The sequence below is a fragment of the Rhinopithecus roxellana genome, chromosome 3 (assembly GCF_007565055.1).
Source record: "Rhinopithecus roxellana isolate Shanxi Qingling chromosome 3, ASM756505v1, whole genome shotgun sequence".
NCBI lineage: Eukaryota > Metazoa > Chordata > Mammalia > Primates > Cercopithecidae > Rhinopithecus > Rhinopithecus roxellana.
Genome location: NC_044551.1, coordinates 106,906,204 through 106,931,139, shown reverse-complemented (window position 1 = coordinate 106,931,139; position 24,936 = coordinate 106,906,204). Strand labels below are relative to the sequence as shown.

Genomic DNA, 24,936 nt, shown 5'->3' with positions numbered 1-24,936 from the left:
TCACTGGGCTGAGTCTCAGTGGTGGTAAGGAGATAAGACCTTACCATGTTATGGGAGACCTTTAAAGTCATGCTAAAAAATTTGAATTTAATTATTTATGGTTGTCTAAAAACTATAGGTTTTCGAAAGAGGCTAGTAATGTAAGATTTATGGTTTTGCGAGATTGGTCTGCTAGCAGTGAGTTAGAAGGGTCAGTGGCAAATGGAACAGGAGAAGGAGTGACCTTTGGAGAGGTTGTAGTCTCGTTAGTCTGGATGAGAAATAAGAACTTATTTCAATGCCTTTTCCATAGTAGGTGCTCAATTAATATTAAATGAATTAATGAATAGTGAAAGGTATACCTGGATGTGAAATGTGTTTAGGCAGTAGAATTGACATTACTTGACAACTGGATTTGAAATTACTTTGAGAGTATCTGTGACCACACAAAGAGTAATATGTAAGAGTTAGAAGTAGTGGAACATAAGGTGTTAACTGGATATGTGGACTTTGAGAAGCTTGTATATCATAAAGCAATGTATAGACATTTGAATCTAGAACATAAAAAGTTATCTTTCAGGCTGGGCACGGTTTCTTACACCTGTAATATCACCACTTTGGGAGGCTGAGTGGGGAGAATTGCTTGAGCCCAGGAGTTTGGGACCAGCCTGAGCAATATAGGGAGACTCCATCTCTACAAAAAAGTTTTTGGAAAGTTAGTCAGGCTTGGTGGCCAGCACCTGAGGTCTCAGCTACTCAGGAGACTGAGGTGGGAGGCTTGTTTGAGCCTAGGAGGTTGAGGCTGCAGTGAGCCGTGATTGTGCTACTGCATTCTAGCCTGGGTGACAGCAAGACCTTGTCTCAGAAAAAAAAAAAAAAAAAAAAAAAAAGGAAAAAAAGTTATCTTTGGAACATAGAAATAGAAGTCATCAGAGAGATAAAAGTATTTTTAGATGGTATTGGTAAACTGATTAATGCCTTTCTTTTGTGTCCAAATTTACTATTGTATCTTACCTAAATCATAAGATTTTCTGTTTTAGACTTTTTATGCTTTTTTCCTGTTGGAGTCTGCGTGTTTCCTGAACAAAGGAATGAACACACAAGACAACACAAGACAAACATGGCGGCCACGCCAAACAACACGCTCCACTTTATTTTATACCGTCATTTGTAGAATGTTACCAAGTCACAAGACACATTGTTTTTCTGACCTTTCCCTGACTTTCTGGATTTCCAAGATGTTTATATATAAACAAGCTCCCAGGGTCTGCTATTTGCAACTGGCTCCTTTGTCCTCCCTGTTTGCAGGGGAGGAATGTCCTGCTTCGTTTGCAAGCACATAGTCCTCTACGTTTCCCCTTTCCTTATTTACAAGTTTGAATTTCTTTCAAAACCATCATTACATGTTGAGCTCGCTGGGATTCGGTGTTTGCCCTTTGGCACCGTCTCCAGCAGACTGTGAAAATGACAAAAGCAAGAACAACAATCAATACATTGCTAGAAACAGAGGTCAGCAAGGTTTTTACAGGGCTCATAGGGTTCAAGGACGTCAAACTTTGTGCAATACCAGTCATCAAATCTGCACCAGTCAGCAACGGTAACTGATTGCGAAATGTTTCAGAATTGTTCTGTGTTAATTCTTGTATTTCTCGGGAAGGATTATTATGACCAATTAAAAGTCTCTTTATCTCAGTCCAATTATGTACAGTGCTGTTAAAAGGAAGAGGAGTAATACAAAATTGGGTAGTATTCCAATCACGTTTCAACAAAGCTCGTGTATTCAACACTGTTAGCTGATCTCCCAACCAAGAAACCACTTGCTCCAGATTATCCACTCACTCAGTCAAATGAGCATCTATGTCTCGTTGCTGCTGCCCCAACAAATGTGATTGTTCATGCCACTGTTGCACAAATTCTGCATTTTGTATACTCTGGTGTAGAGCTAATCCAGCAACAGCAGCGGTGGAAGCAATTGCTACAAGCCCTATCACCGCGGTCACAACGATTCTAACCATCCTCCGACTGCGGTGGACAAGATCTTGCATAGCCTTGTAAATTTGCGTAACCCCAGCAGATTCACTAAGTTTACAGGTAGCCAGGTTTCTTTTCTGGCTCTTAGTAGATATAAATCGGAATGAGACTCATTCCAATTATTATTCCACCAAGTAGTATTTATACAACTGAAGAATGTACAATTGTTTGTACAGTTAACTACCCCTGTATTATTATCCCATTTAAAAATTCCTGTCGCCGGGCACGGTGGCTCAAGCCTGTAATCCCAGCCCTTTGGGAGGCCGAGATGGGCGGATCACGAGGTCAGGAGATCGAGACCATCCTGGCTAACACAGTGAAACCCCGTCTCTACTAAAAAATACAAAAATAAGCCGGGCGAGGGGGCGGGCACCTATAGTCCCAGCTACTCGAGAGGCTGAGGCCGGAGAATGGCGTAAACCCAGGGGGCGGAGCTTGCAGTGAGCTGAGATCTGGCCACTGCACTCCAGCCTGGGCGACAGAGCGAGACTCCGTCTCAAAAAAAAAAAAAATTCCTGTCAACAAGTAAGGCTTTCTTACACATGCAATAACATATCTAGAACTATTTCGATACAAAGATATATGGAAAGGGTTAGCAGTATTAGTAAGATTTAAGGACGTGTTTCCCGTGAAAGTGAACATTGGTTTACCAGCAGCTAGCAACTTCCACATATGACCTTGTATTTGTGAGGTATTAGCCAAATGTGGCATGGGGGTGATAGACCACCATCATGCCAAATAATAGTTTCGTTGCCATCCGCAGCAATGCTGTGATTACCTTTATGCCAACATAGGTTGATATGACTAAATGTAGTTTGAAAATCTCCATGTAGACTCCAATCTGTGATAAGGTAATTATGACTTTTTCCTTTTACTCGTGGCTCACTCCCTCTACCCCTAGTCCACTCTAATTGGGAAACACCTCCGGACACATCATGGATAGGGCATAAAGATAATGTAGTTGGTAGAGTTTCATTAAGTACTGCAGTATGATTATACTTAAAACTTTGAGCCACAATAATCATAGTAAAGGCAGAGATATGACTATGGTTGTAGTGAACAGCCCAAGCCTCATGAGAAAGATGCAGACAATGTGGACTACTCCTAAGATATATAGGTAACCCTTCAACTCCAAATTGATATGAACTATTTACTGTGCCAGTGTCTAATTCAGGGTCCTGGTTTAAAAAAGGCGATGGCATCCAAGCAGTATCATTAGTAAGTACTGAGACTTCTCTGTCTCCCCAGGCCACACCTTGATATAAGGGTGGAAAAGGAATATAAGCCCAGTATGTAAATTCTCTAGCCGTTACCTGACAATTTACTACGGCCAGCATAGCCAGGAATAAAGTCAGTGGGGTTTTGGGCTGCCCAGCTTGTTGAACAACCCCTTCAGCTTTCTGAGTAAGCTTTCTCAGTTGACCCCATGTCGGGGGCTCTGCACGCCCAGTCCTGAAGGTGAATGTTCTCTGAGCACTCAGATTCAGCTCCTGAAATTCCTTGAGGAACTCTTCGGATCGGCTCCTTTTCGCCGTGACACTGTTTCAACCGTCGAGATGGAAACCACTCGTCTCCGGCACCTGCCCGCGGTCTCCCCGCGCCTGCCCGGGGTGTTCCCCCTCTGGTTCCTTGCTCTTGTGGAGCCACGGACCCTGCTCGCTGCGCCAGATGTTGGGGTCCGCGTGTTTCCTGAACAAAGGAATGAACACACAAGACAACACAAGACAAGACAAACATGGCGGCCGCGCCGAACGACACGCTCCGCTTTATTTTATACCGTAGTTTGTGGAATGTTACCAAGTCACAAGACACATTGTTGTTTTTCTGACCTTTCCCTGACTTTCTGGATTTCCAAGATGTTTACATATAAACAAGCTCCCAGGGTCTGCTATTTGCAACTGGCTCCTTTGTCATCCCTGTTTGCAGGGGAGGAATGTCCTGCTTCGTTTGCAAGAGCAGGACTTATCGGGAACGCCCTGCTTCGTTTGCAAGCACATAGTCCTCTACATTTCCTGCTTTAATATCCATAATATCCTACTTAAATATCCATAATTTAATATCTATAATATCTAATTCTTAGAGTTTGAAATCAGTATACCATATTATATCTTACCTACTTTTGTTCCATTCCATACCTGGGATTAATTTTATATTCTGTATTAAATTCTTAATCTTTTATGGGATGTCTTAATTTAACTTCAGTTTATATTAAGCAAAATAAAACTTGTATTTGTTGGTAAGTTCAAAAGTGGAATAATCAACATATTTAAATGGAATGTTTCATTACTACTTGTGCTTTTTTTCTTCCCCTGTCTGTGAAACCTTCTATCTAGTTGCTCTACTATTTATTGAGCTTCTGCTTAGTACCTGGCCTGTGCTAGAGACTTTGTGCATATTATAGCTAATCCTTACAACTGTGTTTAAACCTCAAATTTTGTAGATGAGAAAATTGAAACTCAGAAATTGCCCAACTAGATCAAATTCACATGGCTAATTAAGCATCTTACTTGGGATTTAGACACAGGGATTTCTGATCTAAAGTCTATGCCAGAGATCCACTTTCCTTTTGAAAACGAGGGCCAAGCATGCTGGCCCATGCCCGTAATGCCAGCAGTTTGGGAGGCTGAGGTGGGAGGGTTGTTTGAGCCCAGGAGTTTGAGACCAGCCTGGGCAACATAGTGAGACCCTGTCTCAGCAAAAAATTTAAAAAATAGTGTTTATTCTAGAAATAAACAAATCTATAGTCTTTAATTGCCAAGGTGAAGGCCATCTTTATTGTCAGTTTTTTTGCCAAAATTGCTTGTCTTTTGTGTGGATGATAGCATGACCTTCTACTTAATTCCCAAGTCATAAAGTTGGGAATCTGTCATTGAAACCTCTTGGTTTTCCCCTGTATTTATTTGGTGTCAAACCTTGACAATTCTTTTTTCCATTTTTTTCTTGAGACAGGGTCTTGCTCTATTGCCCAGGCTGGACTGCAGTGGCATAATCATAGCTCACTGCAGCCTTGACCTCCCAGGCTTGAGTGATCCTTTCACCTCAGCCTCCCTAGTGTCTGGTACTACAAACACATGTCTAACTAATTTTTGTAATTTTTTTTTTTGTAGAGACAGGGTTTCACTGTATTGCCCAGGCAGGTCTTGAACTCCTGGGTTCAAGCAGTCCTCCCACCTTGGCCTCCCAAAGTGGTGGGATTACAGGTGTAAGCCACTGCACCCAGCCTTGATAATACCTTTTGAAACGGCTTTCAGATGCTTGCTTTTTAAATATTTGATTGAGATCCTTATGATTTACCATCTGAATTTTTTATTTTTTATTTTTTATTTTTTTTAGGCAGAGTTTCACTCTTCTTGCTCAGGCTGGATTGCAATGGTGTGATCTCAGTTCACTGCAACCTCTGCCTCCCAGGTTCAAGCGATTCTCCTGCCTCAGTCTCCTGAGTAGCTGGGTTTATAGGCATGCTCCACCACACCTGGCTAATTTTGTATTTTTAGTAGAGATGGGGTTTCTCCATGTTGGTCAGGTTAATCTTGGACTCCCGACCTCCGGTGATCCACCCGCCTTGGCCTCCCAAAGTGCTGGGATTACAGGTGTGAGCCACCATGCCTGGCCTACCATCTGAATTTTTATAGTTAATTAACCAGGTTTAATAGTTTAATAGTTGGTTAGCCACACATTTATGTTTTCCTTGATGTTGTCTGTCTCTAGAGTTGTTTTCTAAGAAGTATTTTTAACCTTCTTTGTATACTAGAGTCTTTGAAATCTCGAAAGTTACAGATTATCTTTCTGGAAAAATGCATATATTGTATATGTGATTTTTGTATGTTATCTCAGTAGAGGGGGACTCAACAGGCCTCGCCATCTGTTGACTGCTCCTCCTCCAGTTAAGCCTTCTTGTTCTAAAATACAGATCCAGTTTTATAACAACTCCCCGACAATTTCCCACTGCCACTTGAAAATCTTTTACTCCCAACTGCCTATAACCTAGTCCAAATGCTATGAACTTGAAAAACTCTCCACAGTCTCACCTTGGCATTTTTTCCATGGTAATTTTTTTTTCCAGCCTTTCCGTGTATGTTACTCCTTAACCTATACCAGATTAAAAGGCATTCTTAGGAAAATATATGAACTTATATGTCTTCATGCCTTTGTTCATGTTAGGTTTCCTTTCTGAAATGCCTGTCTCTTCTGCTTATTCATCCATTAAGGACCAGGTTGCATTTCGTCACATTTCCTGGCACTTTTACTACAGGTACACATTAATGTCTCCTTCCTGTGGGCTTCCATAAAGCTTTGCACACATTTCTATCATGTATGTAACACTTTTATGTGGTATCATATTTCCATGTCTTTCTACTGAAATATGGACTCATGAAAAAGGGCAGTGTTTTATTTGTCATTGTATTTCCAATGTCTAGCACAGTGCCTGGGACAAAGAAGATGCTCATTAAATATTTGTTAAATGAGAAATTATAAGATATCTTCCTTTCTATCTCAAGCTATTTTAACAAAATTAAAATACAGCCTTCTCCTCTGTTCCTCAAAATATTTTTTTTTTTGATATTTAACTTTTTTAAGAAGTTGTTTTATGTGAAATTCTTGAGCATGTAATTTAAGTCACTATTAAATATCTAAATATAAATGATGAATAATTTTTTTTTTAGGCAGTCGTCTTTTAACTGGTTCGAGCTATTTGCAACTCTGGTCTAATACGAACTTGGAGAAGCCAACTGAAGATGAAAATGTAAATAAAACAGATCTTAACTTTGGAGATTGGAGATGCATTTGGCATTGCAAGTAAGCAATTGATCAGGGGAGTAAACTGATAAACCTATTGTTCTATGTGGTTTTACCATAAATGTATTTTAGTTGTATAAAATCACACCGACATAAAAAAGTATTGTTTTTTAGTCTATGGTTTGCTTTTTCTTATACACAGATAATTTTCTATTTCCTGTGTTCTACAAATACATTTTTTAAAAATGTCAAATAAAGTAGGAAGAAACATAAATGTATAAGGCCTATATGAAGACCATTAAATACAAACTTGCCAAATTATATGAAAAGTTAGATGACTTTCATGCTTTTGAATGGAAGACTTCATATTGTGAAGAGATCTATTTTTCCCACATAATCTGTATATTGAACATAATCCTTGCCAAAATCTGAGTGGAATTTCTATTGAGCATAGTTCTAAGCTCTGCTTAAAAGGACAACTATGGGAAAGTCAGAGAAATTCTGAAAGAAAAGAAGAATAAAGATATGCAGTATAGTAAAATGAATTCTCATGCCACAGATGATCAAGCATTTTGTTATTGATGTAGGAATGGACAGATTAGGATCCAGGATTAGACTCTGAAGTGCAATGATGCGAGGCTTACTGCAATTCTTACTGCCTCCCCGGTTCAAGCAGTTCTCCTGTCTCAGCCTCCTGAGGAACTGGGATTACAGGCATGCACCACCACACCCAGCTAATTTTTGTATTTTTAGTAGAGACAGGGTTTCACCATGTTGGCCAGGCTGGTCTTGAACTCCTGACTTCAGATGATCTGCCCGCTTCAGCCTCCCAACGTGCTGGCATTACAGTTGTGAGCCACCATGCCCAGCTATAAGGTAGTATTTTTTTTTTTTTTTTTTTTTTGAGGCAGAGTCTTGCTCTGTCACCCAGGCTGGAGTGCAGTGGCTAGATCTCAGCTCACTGCAAGCTCCGCCCCCCGCGTTTACGCCATTCTCCTGCCTCAGCCTCCCAAGTAGCTGGGACTACAGGCGCCCGCCACCTCGCCCGGCTAGTTTTTTGTATTTTTTAGTAGAGATGGGGTTTCACCGTATTAGCCAGGATGGTCTCGATCTCCTGACCTCATGATCCGCCCGTGTCGGCCTCCCAAAGTGTGGGGATTACAGGCTTGAGCCACCGCGCCTGGCCTAAGGTAGTATTTTATAGTGGGGAAAACAGCTAGCTCTGTAGAGGGGAAATTAAGTTAGAGTCTTTCATACCTGATACCAAAACAAATGTGAGATGGAGGAAAAAATTTCCATAAAATGAAACAAAAATATTAGAGGAAAATACAGGTGAAATTTTATATTTTAGAGCTACATTGTCCAGTATGGTAGCCACTTACTGCACGTTATTACTGAGCACTTGAAATGCAACTAGTCCAAACTGAGATGTGCTGTACTTTAAAAATTTAGTATTAAAAAAAGTGTAAAATATCTCTAACATTTTAAAAAATATGTTGAAATTAAAATTTTATGTATTAGGTTAAATAAAATATATGATTAATTTCGCCTGTTTCAACTTTTTTAAAAAATGTGGCTGATAGGAAATTTAAATTACATATTTGGCTAAATTTGTCATTTATTTTATATTGCTGTTTGACAAGAAATGCTGCTTTAAAGAGTTAGGGAAAGACTAAGAATGACTCCCAAACTGGAAGTGGATAGGCTAGGAAAAATTAATAGTTCTAACTGTATCAATAAAACATTTCTATAAAGCAAAATGTCCACAAGGAAAGAAACACAAACATAAGGAGAAATATGTGCAGTTTTGGGCAAATGCGTTTTTAAAAGTAGGCCTTAAATTAGTTAGAAAAGAACAGGTATCACAATACTAAGCAACGTCAGGCAATGGAGAGAAAATTTCAAGAAGGTATAGAACATATTAACAATAAGTGCGATAAAAGGTGATCTCACTTGAAATCAAGAATGTGAAATTTCAGAAAAAGGATGAATCTTATATAATAGTGTTTAGAGAAATAGGTGCTCTTGTATACTGTCAATAAGGGAGTAGAGTACAGTTGATATTATTTTTTGAGATGGAGCCCAGGCTGGAATGCAGTGGTGTGATCACAGCTTACTGCAAGCTCCGCCTCCCAGCTTCACGCCATTCTCCTGCCTCAACCTCCCAAGTAGCTAGGACTACAGGCGCCCACCGCCACACCTGGCTAATGTTTTCTATTTTTAGTAGAAACAGGGTTTCACCGTGTTAGCCAGGATGGTCTTGATCTCCTGACCTCATGATCCTTCTGCCTTGGCCTCCCAAAATGCTGGGATTACAGGTGTGAGCCACTGTGTCCACCCTGATATTATCTTTTTAGAGCACATTTTGGAAGTATGATTCAACAGGCTTAATTTTTTTCATATCCTTTAAATAAGTTTTCCAGGTTTCATTCATTAATTCAACAAATATTTGTTGAATGGTTCCAGGCAGCTTTAAAGATGCTTAGAATATTGCGATGAACAGATAGGGGTAGACAGAAAATAAACCAGTAGACTGGTATAATAGGATGTTAAGTGAAACTGACTAGATTTATATGAAGTGGTGATAGCATAAATATCACATACCAAAGTAAGGCAGACGTCCCGTATGTAGAATTTACAGAGGAGATTTCAAAGGAGTTGGTTCCATGTATTTTGCACCCCTCAGATAGGTAATGGGTTAACATGTAGAAAGGGAACAGAATTTTGCATAAATAGTTCTTTAGAAAGAGCTGTAGGCTGGGCATGGTGGCTCACGCCTGTAATCTCAGCACTTTGGGAGGCCGAGGTGGGCGGATCACCTGAGGTCGGCAGTTCAAGACCAGTCTGACCAAGATGGCGAAACCCCATCTCTACTAAAAATACAAAAATTAGCCAGGTGTGGTGGCACATGCCTGTAATCCTAGCTACTTGAGAGGCTGAGGCATGAGAATAGCTTGAACCCAGGTGGCAGATTTCAGTGAACCGAGATCACACCACTGCACTCCAGGCTGGGCAATAGAGTGAGACTCCATCTCAATAAAAAAAACAAAACAAAAAAAAAGTAGTATTTTGTCTTAAGGATATCCTTAGGATTAACCAGATGTTCTAAAAATGTGTGTGCAGGCATGTTCACTTCTCTTTTTGTTGTTGCAGCAAAAATTAGAAAACAGCAGTGAAAAATTATTTGAAATCATTGTAAACATATGCAATGGAGTATCATAAGCCAATAAAATAATGTAGATCTGTACACCTGGAAAAATATACACATCTTTTGCATCTATGTGCAAAGATGTTCATGACAAAGTTTTGTTGTTGTTACTTGAGACAGAGTTTTGCTCTGTCACCCAGGCTGAGTACAGTAGTATGATCTCGGCTAACTGCAACCTCCACCTGCCGGGTTCAAGCAATTCTTCTGCCTCAGCCTCCCAAGTCGTTGGGATTACAGGGGCATGTCACCACACCTGGCTAATTTTTGGTATTTTTAGTAGAGATAGGGTTTCATCATGTTGGCCAGGCTGGTCTTGAACTCCTGACCTTGTGGTCTGCCCACTTCAGCCTCCCAAAGTACTAGGATTACAGGCATGAGCCACCGTGCCTGGCCCGTGTCATATTTTTTAATGGGTGATAGATATGACTTCAGTTTCTAGCCCTACTTCTCCCACCTTTTTCTGCAGAAAGTAGAGAGAGCAGAGAAAAGGATTTGGAAGTTTATGTATTAAAATGTTAACATTGGCTTTGTCTGAGGAAAGGATGTGGCAGTATTGGTGAAAAATATGAATGATTTCATTTTCTTTTTATCTACCTGTATCAGCTTTTCTACAATGTATTATGCTTAAAATCAGAAAAAAAAAGTTATTTGTATCTGAAATGAAATGTGAGAGAATTCCTCTTTGGATATCTTTACAAATAAATTTAGTATTGACCTATCTAATCATGAATTTGGTCAAAGAAAAGAAAAGTAATGATAGTGGTGGATGTCTTGAGATCGATATATATGAGTAGCTGTAAGGGAGGGCAATGAAGAGAAATGAACCAAAGTTCCTTTGAGAAGAAAAGGCAAGTATGTACCAAGTATATAGGTGAAGCTGGTAGGCTGAATCCCTAATTGCTGCAAGTCCCTTGTTAACCCATACATAATCTTTAATTAGGTAAGTATTACCCTAAGGCAAATTTATTATATATTATCCCTGAAGTATGTTGGCATATAGGGATCCATGGTTCTGGAAACTAGATTTCCAGATTTAAAAAATGAAACCATTCTCTCTCATTCTAAGGGAATGAAAGTTGACTTTTTTGTTTTAGACTTTGAAGATTTTGACAAGCCATTCCTTCCGTGATTCTATGGATGGATGTTTTTATATTTAAAGTTTATCTTACTAGCTAGTTCATTTTTCAGGTACATAAAGATGTGTGTGAAACTTATAAAATTTTCTGTCTTTTGAACCAATTGCTGATGTATAATTTTGAGAATATTGAACTTTTTCTTTTTAGTTTTCATTGCAAATTTTTCCTTATCTGTTTAATTTACAGAACTGCTTCCGAAGTTCATTTAATGAAATTTTCACCAGATGGAGAATTTTTTGCCACTGCTGGGAAGGTAAATTGTGAAAATGCTGTTGCCAAATTATGTGTTTATAGTTTACTTTGAAACTTTAAAAACATTAACTGGCTTCATTCTTTTGTTTATTTAACTTGAAAATAATAGTTTCCATTAACAATTTTTTGTTTGTTTGTTTTGAGATGGAGTCTCGCTGTGTCACCCAGGCTGGAGTGCAGTGGCGCAATCTTGGCTCACTGCAGACTCCACTTCCCAGGTTCAAGCAATTCTCCTGCCTCAGCCTCCCAAGTAGCTGGGACTACAGCCACGCGCCACCACGCCCAGCTAATTTTTGTATTTTTTAATAGAGATGGGGTTTCACCATATTGGCCAGGCTGGTCGTGAATTCCTGACATTATAGGCATGAGCTGCTGTGCCCGGCCATTATAAATTTTAAGTAGCAGAAATTGACTGCATTTTTGTGGTGTTAAAAGACTGTGTGATATAATTGAAATAACACAGACGTAGGGGCAGATCTGGATGTAAATCTGCCATTTACCAGCTTTATCCTCTTGGGCAAGTTAATCTTCTTGAACCTTTCTTTTCTCATATATAATATGAGGAAAAAAATACCTACCTCATAGATCATTAATCATAGGATTAATTTAGACAATATATGCAGTATAGAGTCACTGGCACAGTGCCTTTCATGTAGTATACAATCAATAAAGCATAGCTTCGACTTATATTACCTCTTAGCTGATGTATATTAGGCTGTTTTTAATATATAAGACTTCATAGGCTTTCTAGAAAGATACTAGTAACCATTTCTTTAGTGTGCATACTTTGTTATTACCTGTTGATTTTAAAGCAATGTATTTCTTTGAAGTTATTTTTATTCATTGGTTCATAGAGCATTTCATGAACTGCTAATAAGTCAAGTTATTGTTCTCATGGCTCAAAGCCTTCTGCAAACTAAGAGTGTAAGATACTCTAAAACCACAGTAAGGTTTCTGTTTTTTAGGAGAGAAGTGGAGCTGTTTATTCTGATTGACTTTACAGGTGGGAACTCAGTTACAACTTAAAAGTAGTACCTGGTACATTCTAGTCTCCTTTGGTTTTTTCTTATTTCCCAAATTAGGACTATAAATTTGAGTATTTTATGTAGTATTTATATATTAACTTGTTATTTTCATCATCAACATTTTCTTTGAAAAGTCACCTGAAAATTCATGAAAAGTACTTTGTTTTTTGTTTTTCCCCCCCAATAATTAGCATTCTTCATATGTCTGCTAGTGGTATTGATTTCTTATTTAATATTTGGCTTACTGGAAAAGAAATCCTTAGTTTTATCTTTCAGTCTTTCCTGAATGACTCCATTCCCCATACTCTAGTAATTAGCAAGCGTTTTTCTTGAGCAGAATACACACATTCACACACTTCAGTTTTTAAAGCACAATTAGGGAATGCTAATAGAAAAGTGCCAGAATCAGAATTTTGTTCTTAATTCCTCTGTGCCCAATGTCTCTTCCCATCCCCGAGTTCTTGCCATTGGGGAGAAAAGTCTTACTTTTGCTATTTGGAGAAAAGTCTTACTTTTGCTATTTGATTTAATCTTTAATTCTGATCTGCATGTTTTTCTGGTTTCTTTTTTTCCTTAGGATGACTGTCTTTTGAAGGTATGGTACAATGTAGAAAACTGGCGGACAGCTGTTACTTCTCCAGATAGAAGTTCAGAAAAACAATCCCAAGGAGAAACTGACTTTTCTTTTGTGTATCTGGCCCATCCTCGAGCCGTAAATGGATTTTCCTGGCGTAAAACAAGCAAATATATGCCTAGGTCAGTGGATTGGTCATTTTCCCCCACATATTAAGGAACATCATCTTTGTTACTTTGATTGCTTCTCTCACTTTTGAGAGTCCATAGTTAATAGGCCTTCTGAGCCTATGAAGATTGGAGTAATATTAAATAGCCTCTGGCCTGCACATCTGTGGCTGTGGGTCAGCTATGTTTGATGCTTAGGATGAGAGCCATATTAAAGGAGTTTAAGCTGGGATAATTTACTCCATATCAGATGTCTTTAAGTCACAGAGTTGTACATATTTTCTTTTTCTTTTTGTTTTGTTTCTAATTCTGTCATCCTTTTTCTCCAGATTGTTGTTTATGTTTTTACAGAAATACTCTGTCATCTTGTACCTTCTAGTAGCTCTTCCCTGGTTTTCTTCTTTTAAAAAATAGCTTTATTAAGAGGATATACCATGAGTTCTTGTATGTTTATATGACTGCACCCGGCATATCTGAGGAAAAGAAAGAGTAGGTTAATACCCTACATTATTCTTCTCTGAAATCGGTGTAAGTTTAACCACACAAGCACACAATGACACACACATACATACCCCTAGTCCCTTCTTTTTTATCTGTAGTTCTGGAAAGAGTTAATATCATACTGAATTTTAGTAGGTTATAGAGACCTATTACTTAAATACAGGTAGAAATTCCCTATTTTTTGTTTGTTTGTTTGTTTTTTGTTATGTGTTTTTGTTTTGTTTTGTATTGAGACAGGGTCTTGCTCTGTCATCCAGACTGGAGTGCAGTGCCCCAATCATGGCTCACTGCAACCTCCACCTCCTGGGCTCAACTGATCCTCCCGCCTCAACTTCTCAAATAGCAGGGACTACAGGTGTGTGCCACCATGCTGGGCTAATATATTTTTTTCTTTTTGGATTTTTTGTAGAGATGGGGTTTTGCCATGTTGCCCAGGCTTGTCTTGAACTCCTGAGCTCAGATGATCTGCCTGCCTCGGTCTCCCAAAGTGCTGGAATTACAAGCATGAGCCACTGTGCGCAGCCAGAAATCCCATTTTGTACCATATGGCCATTTTCAATTTGGCCACACCATCTGGCATTTTTTTCCTACCTTTTCACTGTTTTATGAATTTTGCTGACTAGATGTTTTGAGCTATAGTGCAGCTATAGCCAAGACAGGGATAGAGAAAAGAGAATGAGAAAAAATGGAGTGAGGTGGGTGTGAGGATGGGGAAAGGAGGAGAAACAAGGGGTTGGGGAAGGAAAGAAAAAAGATGCTAGGAAGGGAGAGAGAGGGGACAGAAGGAGACAGGTAGAAAGGGAGGGTGGCCTGGAAAGTCTGTGAAAGCAAAGATTGGTGGGAGAGGGAAGCCCAGAGAGGAGGTAGAAAGGGAGAAGAAGAGAGGGAAATAGACAAAGGAGAGGGAGCCAGAGGGAGAGAGATGCAAGAATGGAGGAGGAAAGGAGAAGGAGGGAGCAACCAATACAAATCATGCTGTTCTCCCTTCTCTTCTGCAGCTTCTTTTTCAGTCAGGTAGGTATGTTTAACAAAGTGGCCTTTAGACAGTATTGTGATTTCTTTTCTCATTACTTTAACTCACTGAGTTACTGATAAAACCTGCTGATTGTTCCGTTTTTAAAAATCAGATATATATGCTGGAACAAGTTGCTACTACAAAATATTGTGACTTTTTCTTTCTCTCTTCTAAAGTTACTGAATTTCCTGATGGAAGGTAGTCCTTGTTGATAGGGTTTCAGCCTTTGAGTTGTTGATGCTTATGGGACTTATTAACATATATGTAATTGATTTTCGCTTTTATTTTAAGGAGATGGCAAAAAGGAAATTAACTGAAAGTCAAGGATGACTAAGGAGGGAAAGTGTTTAGTACTTACTTTATCATGAATATTCAATTCTTGCATTTCACTGCTTTGGGCATCTATTAGGCAAGGAGAGAATAAGTGTACTCAGTAGTTACTGTAGGTTTTTGTGACTGTGCAGGTGCCTTTATAGGAAGTGGAAATGAAGCATATGATATAATTCAAAGAACTATCCATGCAATAAATCAGAAAATTTTATTAGAAGATGTGGTTATTTCTTGTGTGTCAATTGAGAGATTGTGGCTTAATCTCAGTCTTTGTTTTTTTAGATGTAAAAAGAATCTTATTGAGAGCTGGGATGGTGGCACATACCTGTAATCCCAGGATGAGGCAGGAGGATTACTTGAACTGGAGAATTGTTTGAACCCAGGAGTTTGAGAGCAGCCTGGGCAACATAGTGAGACCACATCTCTTAAAAAAAAGAAAAAAATTTTGGCAAGATTATTGAAACAAGAACTATTGAATTCTAGGCAGAAAAGACATGGGTTGGCAAGCATTTGCTGTGATGAAATCTATACATATTGATATTTTCTTCATTAGCATCTTAGTTGGTACATTTAAGTAATTACAGAAACATCATAGAATTGTTTGTGATACTGTGTGGTATTTATATTTTTGCTTCTAAAATCTTTTCATTCCTTAGGGCTTCTGTATGTAATGTACTGTTGACTTGCTGCAAAGATAATGTGTGTCGTCTTTGGGTAGAGACATTTTTACCAAATGATTGTTTGCTATACGGAGGTGACTACAGCCATTGGACTGAATCAATTAATTTAACAAATAACTTCAAGAGAAATGCTTCCAGTAAAGAACGAGTTCAAAATGCTTTAGAAGTGAGTGTTTTTGTTACATTACTTACTACAAGTTTTAAAACCTTTGGTACATTGCCGTTTTGGTAACAAAGTAATGTTATAAAAAATCTATATCCTAGGAAAATCATTCTTAGAAAATTTTCAGTTCTATTTGGTTCAAAAATATCTTTTTATCTAGATTTTGTCTGGAACACAAAACTACCTATAATTATGAAGTTAATCTTAGGTTTACTGATGATGATGATAAAAGGATGATTACATTTGACTTAGCTGAAGTAACAAAGTAAAATGTGAGAATGCAAAGATTTAACTCTAAAAATAACTTATTTTTCCTTTCATAGAGCTTGAGTAGTTTATCCTATTCTGTTTTTCTACCATTTTATCTTTAGAAACCCCACCCCACCCCCCAGAACTTGGGGTCTTTACAAATTAATATTGAAAGTGAAAGTCAGTTTTTGGTTTTTGGACATGCTAAAGGTAGAATAGTAATACATTTGATCATAGCCTAAAGGCTGAGAAACAATAGAACAGTAATACAGATTCTTCTTTTTTTTTTGTTTTTGAGACAGATTCTCACTCTGTCAATCAGGTTGGAATGCAGTGGCATGATCTTGGCTCACTGTATTCCTGGCCTTAGCCTCCTGAGTAGCTGGAATTACAGGTGTGCATCACCATGCACATGCCCAGCTAATTTTTGTATTTTTTAATAGGGAGAGGGCTTCACCATGTTGGCCAGGGCTGGTCTCGAACTCTTGACCTCAAGTGATCTACCTGCCTCGGCTTCCCAAAGGCTGGGATTACAGGCATAAGCCATGGTGCTCGGCCTATTATTTTCTTAATATTGAAAACAGGAGGTGAGGTGATTTTATTTTACGTTTTGTGGATTTCTTTTGGGGGGGGGAGGGCTTGTTTTTTGAGACAGAGTCTCTCTCTGTCACGCAGGATGGAATGTAGTGGCGCGGTATCAGCTCACTGCAATCTCTGCCTCCCACGTTCAAGCAATTCTCCATCCTTAGCCTTCCAAGTAGCTGGGATTATACACGTGTGTGCCACCACACCTGGCTAATTTTTGTATTTAAAGTAGAGATGGCGTTTTGCCATGTTGGCTCAAGTAATCCTCCCACCCAGGCTGATCTCGAACTCCTGGCCTCAAGTGATCTGCCTGCCTTGGCCTCCCAAAGTGCTGGGATCACAGGCATGAGCCGCCACGCCCAACCCTGAAAACAGAAGTGATTTTAAAACAATTTATCTTTGAATGCTTTGTATGATTATGCAGCAACTATTTTTCTAATTTGAATAGTATTCTCATGGCTCAGAATATAATAAATTCTTTATTGATTCAACAACGAATAGAATGGTTACGTGTAGTAATAGGTGAAAGAAGTTATTGACCAGGAATCTGAAGGCTTGTTCTACCTTTTGCCCTGTCTCTTCTTAGCTAGATGATCTTGGGTTCTATATAGATTATTTTATCATATGAAAGATGAGAATAACAGTATTTACACTGCCTGCCTCATGGCATCAAATGGGATGATCTCTATGAAAATGCTTTGTAAATTATGAAATGTCCCATGTGCAATGGTAATATTATTTAACACTATATGGTCATAAGGAGTTACCTATAGACAAAAGAGGACAGTGTGTGTAGAGACATCATTCACAAACAATAGTATTGGAAAAAAAATTTTTTAACATTTGATTTTAGGAACTACATTTTAAGAAAATAAGCCTAATAAAAATTGCAAAATATTGTGTGAGGATTAAGAGAACATCTAGGTACTTTAAGTCATAACTTTATTCTTCAGGATTCAAATTTGCTATACCAAAATATTGAAAGATGTTTTTACATATAAAACGTTAAAAGGCGTTTTTACATATAAAGCATATAAAATGTTCTGAACTAGGATATATGTAACTTCTGAAAATCATTATGTAACCTACGCATGTACGACTTTTGACAATATAGGCATTAGTTTTGTTTCTATTCACACAGGTAAATCTGAGACATTTTCGAAGAGGTCGGAGGAGATCACTTGCACTTGTAGCACATACTGGGTATCTGCCACATCAGCAGGATCCTCATCATGTACACAGGAACACTCCACTGCATGCCAATGCACTTTGCCACTTTCATATTGCAGCCAGCATCAATCCAGCCACAGGTAATGAAACATTGTTCAAAACATGTTTCTGAAATTGAATAGTTTGATTTTATGACAAGTAAGTTATACTTTTAGTTTTCAAATAAGTAAAATATTGGAGATGACTTTCTTAGCCCACTTTTCATTGTAGCAAGCTCACTGATTTCTGTTTGCCCTTTAAGACCATGATTTGACTTGTGAGTTAGGATCTTGATAAGGCATTGAAGTTCATTATTAGTTTATTCAAAAGATAATATTTGAACTGTTACTTAATAAAGGTTAGTACTACGGATGTAGTATTGTATTGTTTTACTTTTTATTTTTTATCACTGTGTTGCCCAGGCTGGTCTCAAACTCCTGGCCTCAAGCAGTCGTCTTGCCTTGGCCTCCCAAAATGCTGGGATTACCAGCATGAGCTGCCATGTCCAACCTCTAAAAGTAGTATTTTATAATTATCGTATAGTTGTTAAAATCTTTGTGTTTGGTACTTGATCTTTAGATCCATTCCATAAAGAGGGCAGAAATATGTAAAAGTTATTACTGGGAGAATTAAGAAACTTATCTCTGTAGTCAAATATGTACTATTAGACTAAGAGATCTAGAATATCTGGGTCTACCTATGAATTTGAAGATTTAAGTACTTATTATTTTTGAAATGGGGAATCACTCCTGTTACCCAGGTTGGAGTATAGTGGCTTGAACACGGTTCACTGCAACCTCGACTTCCCAGGCCCAGGTGATTCTTGCATCTCAGCCTCCCAAGTAGCTGGGCCTATAGGTGCATACCACCATGTCCAGCTAATTTTTTGTATTTTTAGTAGAAACTCAGTTTCACCATGTTGTCCAGGCTGGTCTCAAACTCCTGGGCTCAAGAGTTCCACCTGCCTTGGCCTCCTGAAGTGTTGAGATTATAGGCATGAGCCACTGTACCTAGCCAGGACTTATTATTTTAGTAACTTGGTTTTTTTTTGGACAGTCTTGCTCCGTTGCCCAGGCTGGAATGCAGTGGTGCGATCTTGGCTCACTGCAGCCTCTGCCTCTTGGGGTCAAGCGATTCTCATGCCTCAGCCTCCTAAGAAGCTGGGGTTACAGGAATGTGCCACTATGCCCAGCTAATTTTGGCATTCTTAATAGAGACGGGTTTTCACCATGTTGGCCAGGCTGATACTGAACTCCAGGCCTCAAGCATTCTGTCCGCCTCAAGTACACAATTTTTATGAGTCTAAAAACTAGTTGTCATAATTGGAGCATTTAAAGTAGAGCCTGGAATATTACTTTAGAAAAACATTAAAGGCAATATTTGCATAAGGTGTTATTTGTACAGAAAGTGAAAAGTAAAAGCCTACTTTTCACCTCTACTCCACCTTTGTCCCTCTCTCTAGAAGATAACCACTAACAAATATTGATGAGTTTTTGTTTATTATGAAATATTCTTTTTTTTTTTTTTTGAGAGGGACTCTTGCTCTGTTGCCCAGGCTAGAGTGCAGTGGCGTGATCTCGGCTCACAGCAACCTCTGCCTCCTGGGTCAAGCAATTCTCCTGCCTCAGCCTCCTGAGTAGCTGAGATTACAGGCAACCACCACCACGCCCAGCTAATTTTTTATATTTTTGGTAGAGACGGGGTTTCACCATGTTGACCAAGCTGGTCTCAAACTCCTGACCTTGTGATCTGCCTGCCTCGGCCTCCCAGAGTGCTGGGATTACAGGCAGGAGCCACCGTGCCTGGCCTTTCTTTACTTTTCTTTTAAAAAATAGATTTGGAGAAAATTGTTTACACTCCTTGAGTTCATTCTAGCCTTTACAGTTTGGCAGACACTAGCATGATCCAGGTTTGATTTAATGTGATACTTAAATTTTTGCTTACTTCCATAATTAGGGATTATTTGCAACAACTCACTGGATTTGTACTTCAGTATACTCACTTTTACATTCATATCAAAAGTAACACCAAGGAGCTGGGCGCGGTCGCTCATCCCTGTAATCCCAACATTTTGGGAGGCTGAGGTGGGAGGATCACCTGAGGCCAGGAGTTCGAGACCAGCCTGCCCAACATGGTAAAACCCTTTCTCTACCAAAAATACAAAAAAAAAATTAGCCAAGTGTGGTGGCAGGCACCTGTAGTCCCAGCTACTTGGGAGGCTGGGGCAGGAGAATTGCTTGAACCTGGGAGGCAGAGGTTGTAGTGAGCTGAGATTACACCACTGCACTCCAGCCTGGGTGACAGAGCAAGACTCCATCTCAAAAAAAAAAAAAGTAATACCAAGGAACAAATGCTTGTTTAGCTGAGGTGACTGTCTTGAATGCTTTCCTTGAGCATGAGAAGGGAACCTCAACTTCAGTCTTGATGCTAACAAATAAGCAGTCCATCTTAGAATTAGCTCATTAAAGAGGTTGATAGATCAGTCTATTAAGTAAAAACTAATTGTTGTTGATATTAAGATACATATGTTACTAGTACCTTTGACATTATGGTGATGACTTTTTTTTTTTTTTGAGACGGAGTCTCGCTCTGTCGCCAAGCTGGAGTGCAGTGGTATAATCAGGGCTCACTGCAACATCTGCCTCCCGAGTTCAACCGATTCTTCTGCCTCAGCCTCCTGAGTAGCTGGAATTACAGGCAGGCACCACCACTCCTGGCTAATTTTTGTATTTTTAGTAGAGTTGATGTTTCAGCATGTTGGCCGGGCTGGTCTCGAACTCCTGACCTCGTGATCCGCATGCCTCGGCCTCCCAAGGTGCTGGTATTACAGGCGTGAGCCACTGCGCCCAGCCAACTTTTTTTTTTTTTTTGCGGATCAGTTTAAAATTTGCTTATTATCAAAATTTGTTATAAATTAAGATATTTCTATTAACAGAGCTACAAATTGTGGACGTCATATGAATATTTTTCAGTTTTAAAACATTTATGGTTAAATGAATTATGCTATATGACCTAAAATATATAATTTAATTTCCTTTACAATAGATACATTAAATTTACCACTTAAATATTTTACTAATAATAATAGTGGCAAACATGTTGGAAATCTTTTCTTTTACATCACATTGTTATATGTGGATTTTTGACAGTAGAAACAAAAATACAGAAATGCAATATATGAATATAACTAAATGCAGAATGGTGACTTTTTTCTCTTTGAGGGTAAAAAGACTTTTTTTCTCTTCTAGTGAAATAGCCTAAATAGAAAAAGATTGGTTATTAGCTTTACAATTTTGCCTAGAAATTATCTATGAATGCATTTTTCCCCCTGCTACTTACCAAAAGTATAAAAAGGGAGTTAAAGGAAAGTTTCCTTGTTGGTTACTACCATAAGAAAGATGCTATATTCTATTTTAGCAGGACCAATATATGGAAAATATCTAAATTTAATGTTGTAAAAAATGAATTAGTAATGAGATTCTAGCTAAGAAGGGCACTAAATGAGGATTATATATATATATTTATTTATTATTATTGTTTTTTGAGACGGAGTCTCACTCTGTCACCCAGGCTGAAGTGCAGTGGTGCCATCTCGGCTCACGGCAAACTCCGCCTCCCGGGTTCACGCCATTCTCCTGCCTCAGCCTCCCGAGTAGCTGGGACTACAGGTGCCTACCACCACTCCCGGCTAATTTTTTGTATTTTTAATAGAGGCAGGGTTACACCGTATTAGCCAGGATGGGCTCTATCTCCTGACCTCGTGATCCACACGCCTTGGCCTCCCAAAGTGCTGGGATTATAGGCGTGAGCCACCGCATCCGGCCAATGTATATTTTAAAAATCCAAAACAAACAAAGGTTGCTATAAAAAAGCTCTGGATGCACTGTAAGCATATAGGTTTTTTTCTTTTTTCATGTGTATTTTTAAACAATGGAAGGATCAACTGTATTAGACTAAATTATGTTATTGGCTGGGTGCAGTGGCTCACGCCTATAATCCCAGCACTTTGGGAGGCTGAGGCAGTGGTGAAGTCAGGAGTTTGAGACCAGCCTGGCCAACATGGTGAAACTCCGTCTCTACTAAAAATACAAAATTAGCCAGGTTTGGTGGTGTATGCCTGTAATCCCAGCTACTTGGGAGGCTGAGGCAGGAGAATCGCTTGAACCTGGGAGGTGGAAGTTGCAGTGAGCTGAGATTGCGTCATTGCACTCCAGTCTGGACAGCAAGAGTGAAACTATGTCTCAAAAATAAAATATAAATATATGTATTTATTACATTATTGTATATGCTTCATTGAATGGAACCTTTGTATTATAATTATCGAAAAAGCAGTTTGCATCATATTATGGCAATTTATCCTCATTGAAAACCTTGCAGTATCCTTTTATTTTGGAATATCCTGTCAACAGTCATACCACCAGGACATGAATGTATAACAACAAAATGTTCTCTTGCATTAAAATGAGGATATCTGTTCAACGAAAGACAAAAAGGAAAATGTAGGAAATGTACTTAGAGCTGTTATTTCTAAGTGCACAACACCACGGATAATTCAAGGCATCATAACCTCCATGAAGAACAATAACAAAAAAAAAAATTTTGTCAGGCTGTTAAATCCATCATTATAGACAAAACTGGTAAAGATTGATTAGACAGATTCATCTAACACTGATGTCCAAGCTGGCGTTGACAACTAATGCATAACTGGTGGTCAGTAGAGAGTTTAAAAGATCTTCACTTTCTATTGTTCTTTTTCAGGGATCTTGAAGAGTTCTGTTCTAAAATATGTTGTTGAGTTGAGCTTCTCAGTTTGCTTTCTCATTCTCAAACTGATATCGTTTTTCCTCTAATTATTTGCCCTGTGCTTAAATTCCTTTTTGCTCTTGGCACCGTTGGAGCTCAGTTTCATGGTCCTTCAGTTTTTGAACTTTTTTTTTTTGACCTTCATCTTGAACACCTTCTCTATCTCTGTCTCCATCTTCTTCATTTTAGCTACATGCTCTCTTCTTTCCTCTTCTGTTTGTGCCTGAGGGCTGTTAGTAAGCTGCCCTTTATTCTTCTTGTTACCAACTCCATTGTAAGTCAGCTGCCAGTGTTTTGCTTCTGTAGTTTTCATAGTGGGCATTATCAGGAACATCTTTCAAGTCTGTATGTGTGTTCTTATCAACATATTCCTTTGAATTGTAAAATTACAGTGTTCACCATATTCAACATCAGCAACACCCCTAGGATACTGCTTTCCTCTGACTCTCTTGCCATTAACTTCGGTGGTAGTATTACTGCCTACCACAGCAAGAGATAAACAGTCCTTTTTCCTTTTCTTTTTTTTTTTTGAGACAGAGTCTCACTCTGTCACCCAGGCAAACCTGGTGATAGCTGGTTGTCCAGGATAGAACTTTAGTTCAACTTTAAACTTACAGAATTACTCACAGAATAACTTAGTCTGGTAATCTGGAGTCCAATGGCCGATAGCTCACTGCAACTTACGCCTCCTGGCTTCAAGTGATTCTTGTGACTCAGCCTCCCAAGTAGCTACGATTACAGGCACATGCCACCATGCCCGGCTAATTTTTGTATTTTTAGTAGAGATGGGGTTTCGTCATGTTGACCAGGCTGGTCTCGAACCCCTGGCCTCAAGTGATCTTCCTGCTCTGGCCTCCCAGAGTGTTAGGATTACAGACATGAGCCGCTGCACCCAGCCAGTCCTTTATCTTTTTAACAAGTTTATTTTCTTCATCTTATGTTTTTGGAAATTCATATATTTAATTTTATGTTCTTGGATTTCTTTCATTATCTGTTTTTAAACTATTGGCATTTCTCTGGTATCAGCATGTCTACTTTGGCAATAAGTGAGATGATACTCACTTTTTCAAGCAAAAGCGTCATAAACTTAGTATCCAATGGTTTAAGTCCATGTCCTGAAGGAGCAATGAAGTATAAACAACACTGTACCCTATTATCAGGCATCTGACATCTGTTTTATCATGATTCTCCATTTAGGTGGTCCTCAATTTCCTGTCAGTGTAGTCAGTAACCAACAATTACTATTACCCATTGCAACTCTAAATCCTAGGATATCAACTCTTGTGAGCAGCAACTGAACACCACCTTCTTTGATTAAAACTTTGTGTAGTTCCACCTGCACAATCTTTTTAATTCTGGATACTTAAATTAAAATTCTGGATAATTAAAGAATTAATCTTTAATTCTTTTTAATTCTGGATACTCTGGAGAATACAAATCTGTGAGGAATAATGAGTCGATTAATGTAAAGTTTCTGAATCCAGATTTACCAACTACCATAAGTATGAATTCCAACCCTCTCTTCACTGATTTTCTGGATATTTGATTTGGGAGATTGAAAAAATCCCACATAGACTTCAGGGTTCTTCTGTTGAGCTACGATGCTGCTGTTGATGCTTCTCTCCTCAGCAGCGGATCTCTTGCTGACTGGCATCTCCTCCCCGCTCCATGACTAGCCCCAGCTGGAAATCTTATTTAGAGGTTAAATAAAATGTATTCCAGAGATTTAAAGATAAATATTATAAATTTGTTCAGACCTGTAGAATGTACAACACCAAGAATGAACCCTAAGGTAAACTACAGACTTTGGGTGATAGTGATGTGTCAGTGTGGATTCATCAGTTGTAATAAATGTACCACTTTGGTAATGGGTGTTGATAATGTGGGAGGCTGTGCATATGTAGGATGGGGAATATGGCTGTACCTTTGAATTTTGCTATGAACTTAAAACTACTCTAAAAAATAGTCTTTAAAAAATCTCAAAATAGGCCGGGCACGGGGGCTCACGCTTGTAATCCCAGCACTTTGGGAGGCTGAGGCAGGTGGATCACGAGGTCAGGAGATCGACACCATCCTGGCCAACATGGTGAAACCCTGTCTCTACTAAAAATACAAAAATTAGCTGGGCGTGGTGGCACATGCCTGTAATCCCAGCTACTCAGGAAGCTGAGGCAGGAGAATGGCCTGAACCAGGGAATTTGCAGTGAGCCAAAATCACGCCAGTACACTCCAGCCTGACAACAGAGCAAGACTCTGTCTCAAAAAAAAACTCAAAATAAAATTAAAAAGTGA

General features: G+C 38.9%; 1 protein-coding gene and 1 pseudogene across 4 annotated transcripts in view; one reads left to right on the top strand and one right to left on the bottom strand.

Moving 5' to 3' along the window:
- DMXL1 (Dmx like 1) overlaps positions 1–24,936 on the top strand; it is a 179,081-nt gene that overhangs the window by 33,017 nt on the left and 121,128 nt on the right. For all 4 annotated transcript variants that reach the window (XM_030927848.1, XM_030927850.1, XM_010353785.2 and 1 more), the window contains 5 exons: positions 6,675–6,807; positions 11,278–11,344; positions 12,946–13,124; positions 15,612–15,801; positions 17,774–17,942. In XM_030927848.1, the coding sequence (XP_030783708.1) occupies positions 6,675–6,807; positions 11,278–11,344; positions 12,946–13,124; positions 15,612–15,801; positions 17,774–17,942 (738 nt within the window). The remainder of the gene's footprint in view (positions 1–6,674; positions 6,808–11,277; positions 11,345–12,945; positions 13,125–15,611; positions 15,802–17,773; positions 17,943–24,936) is intronic.
- On the bottom strand, positions 22,576–24,298 carry LOC104654585 (annotated as a pseudogene).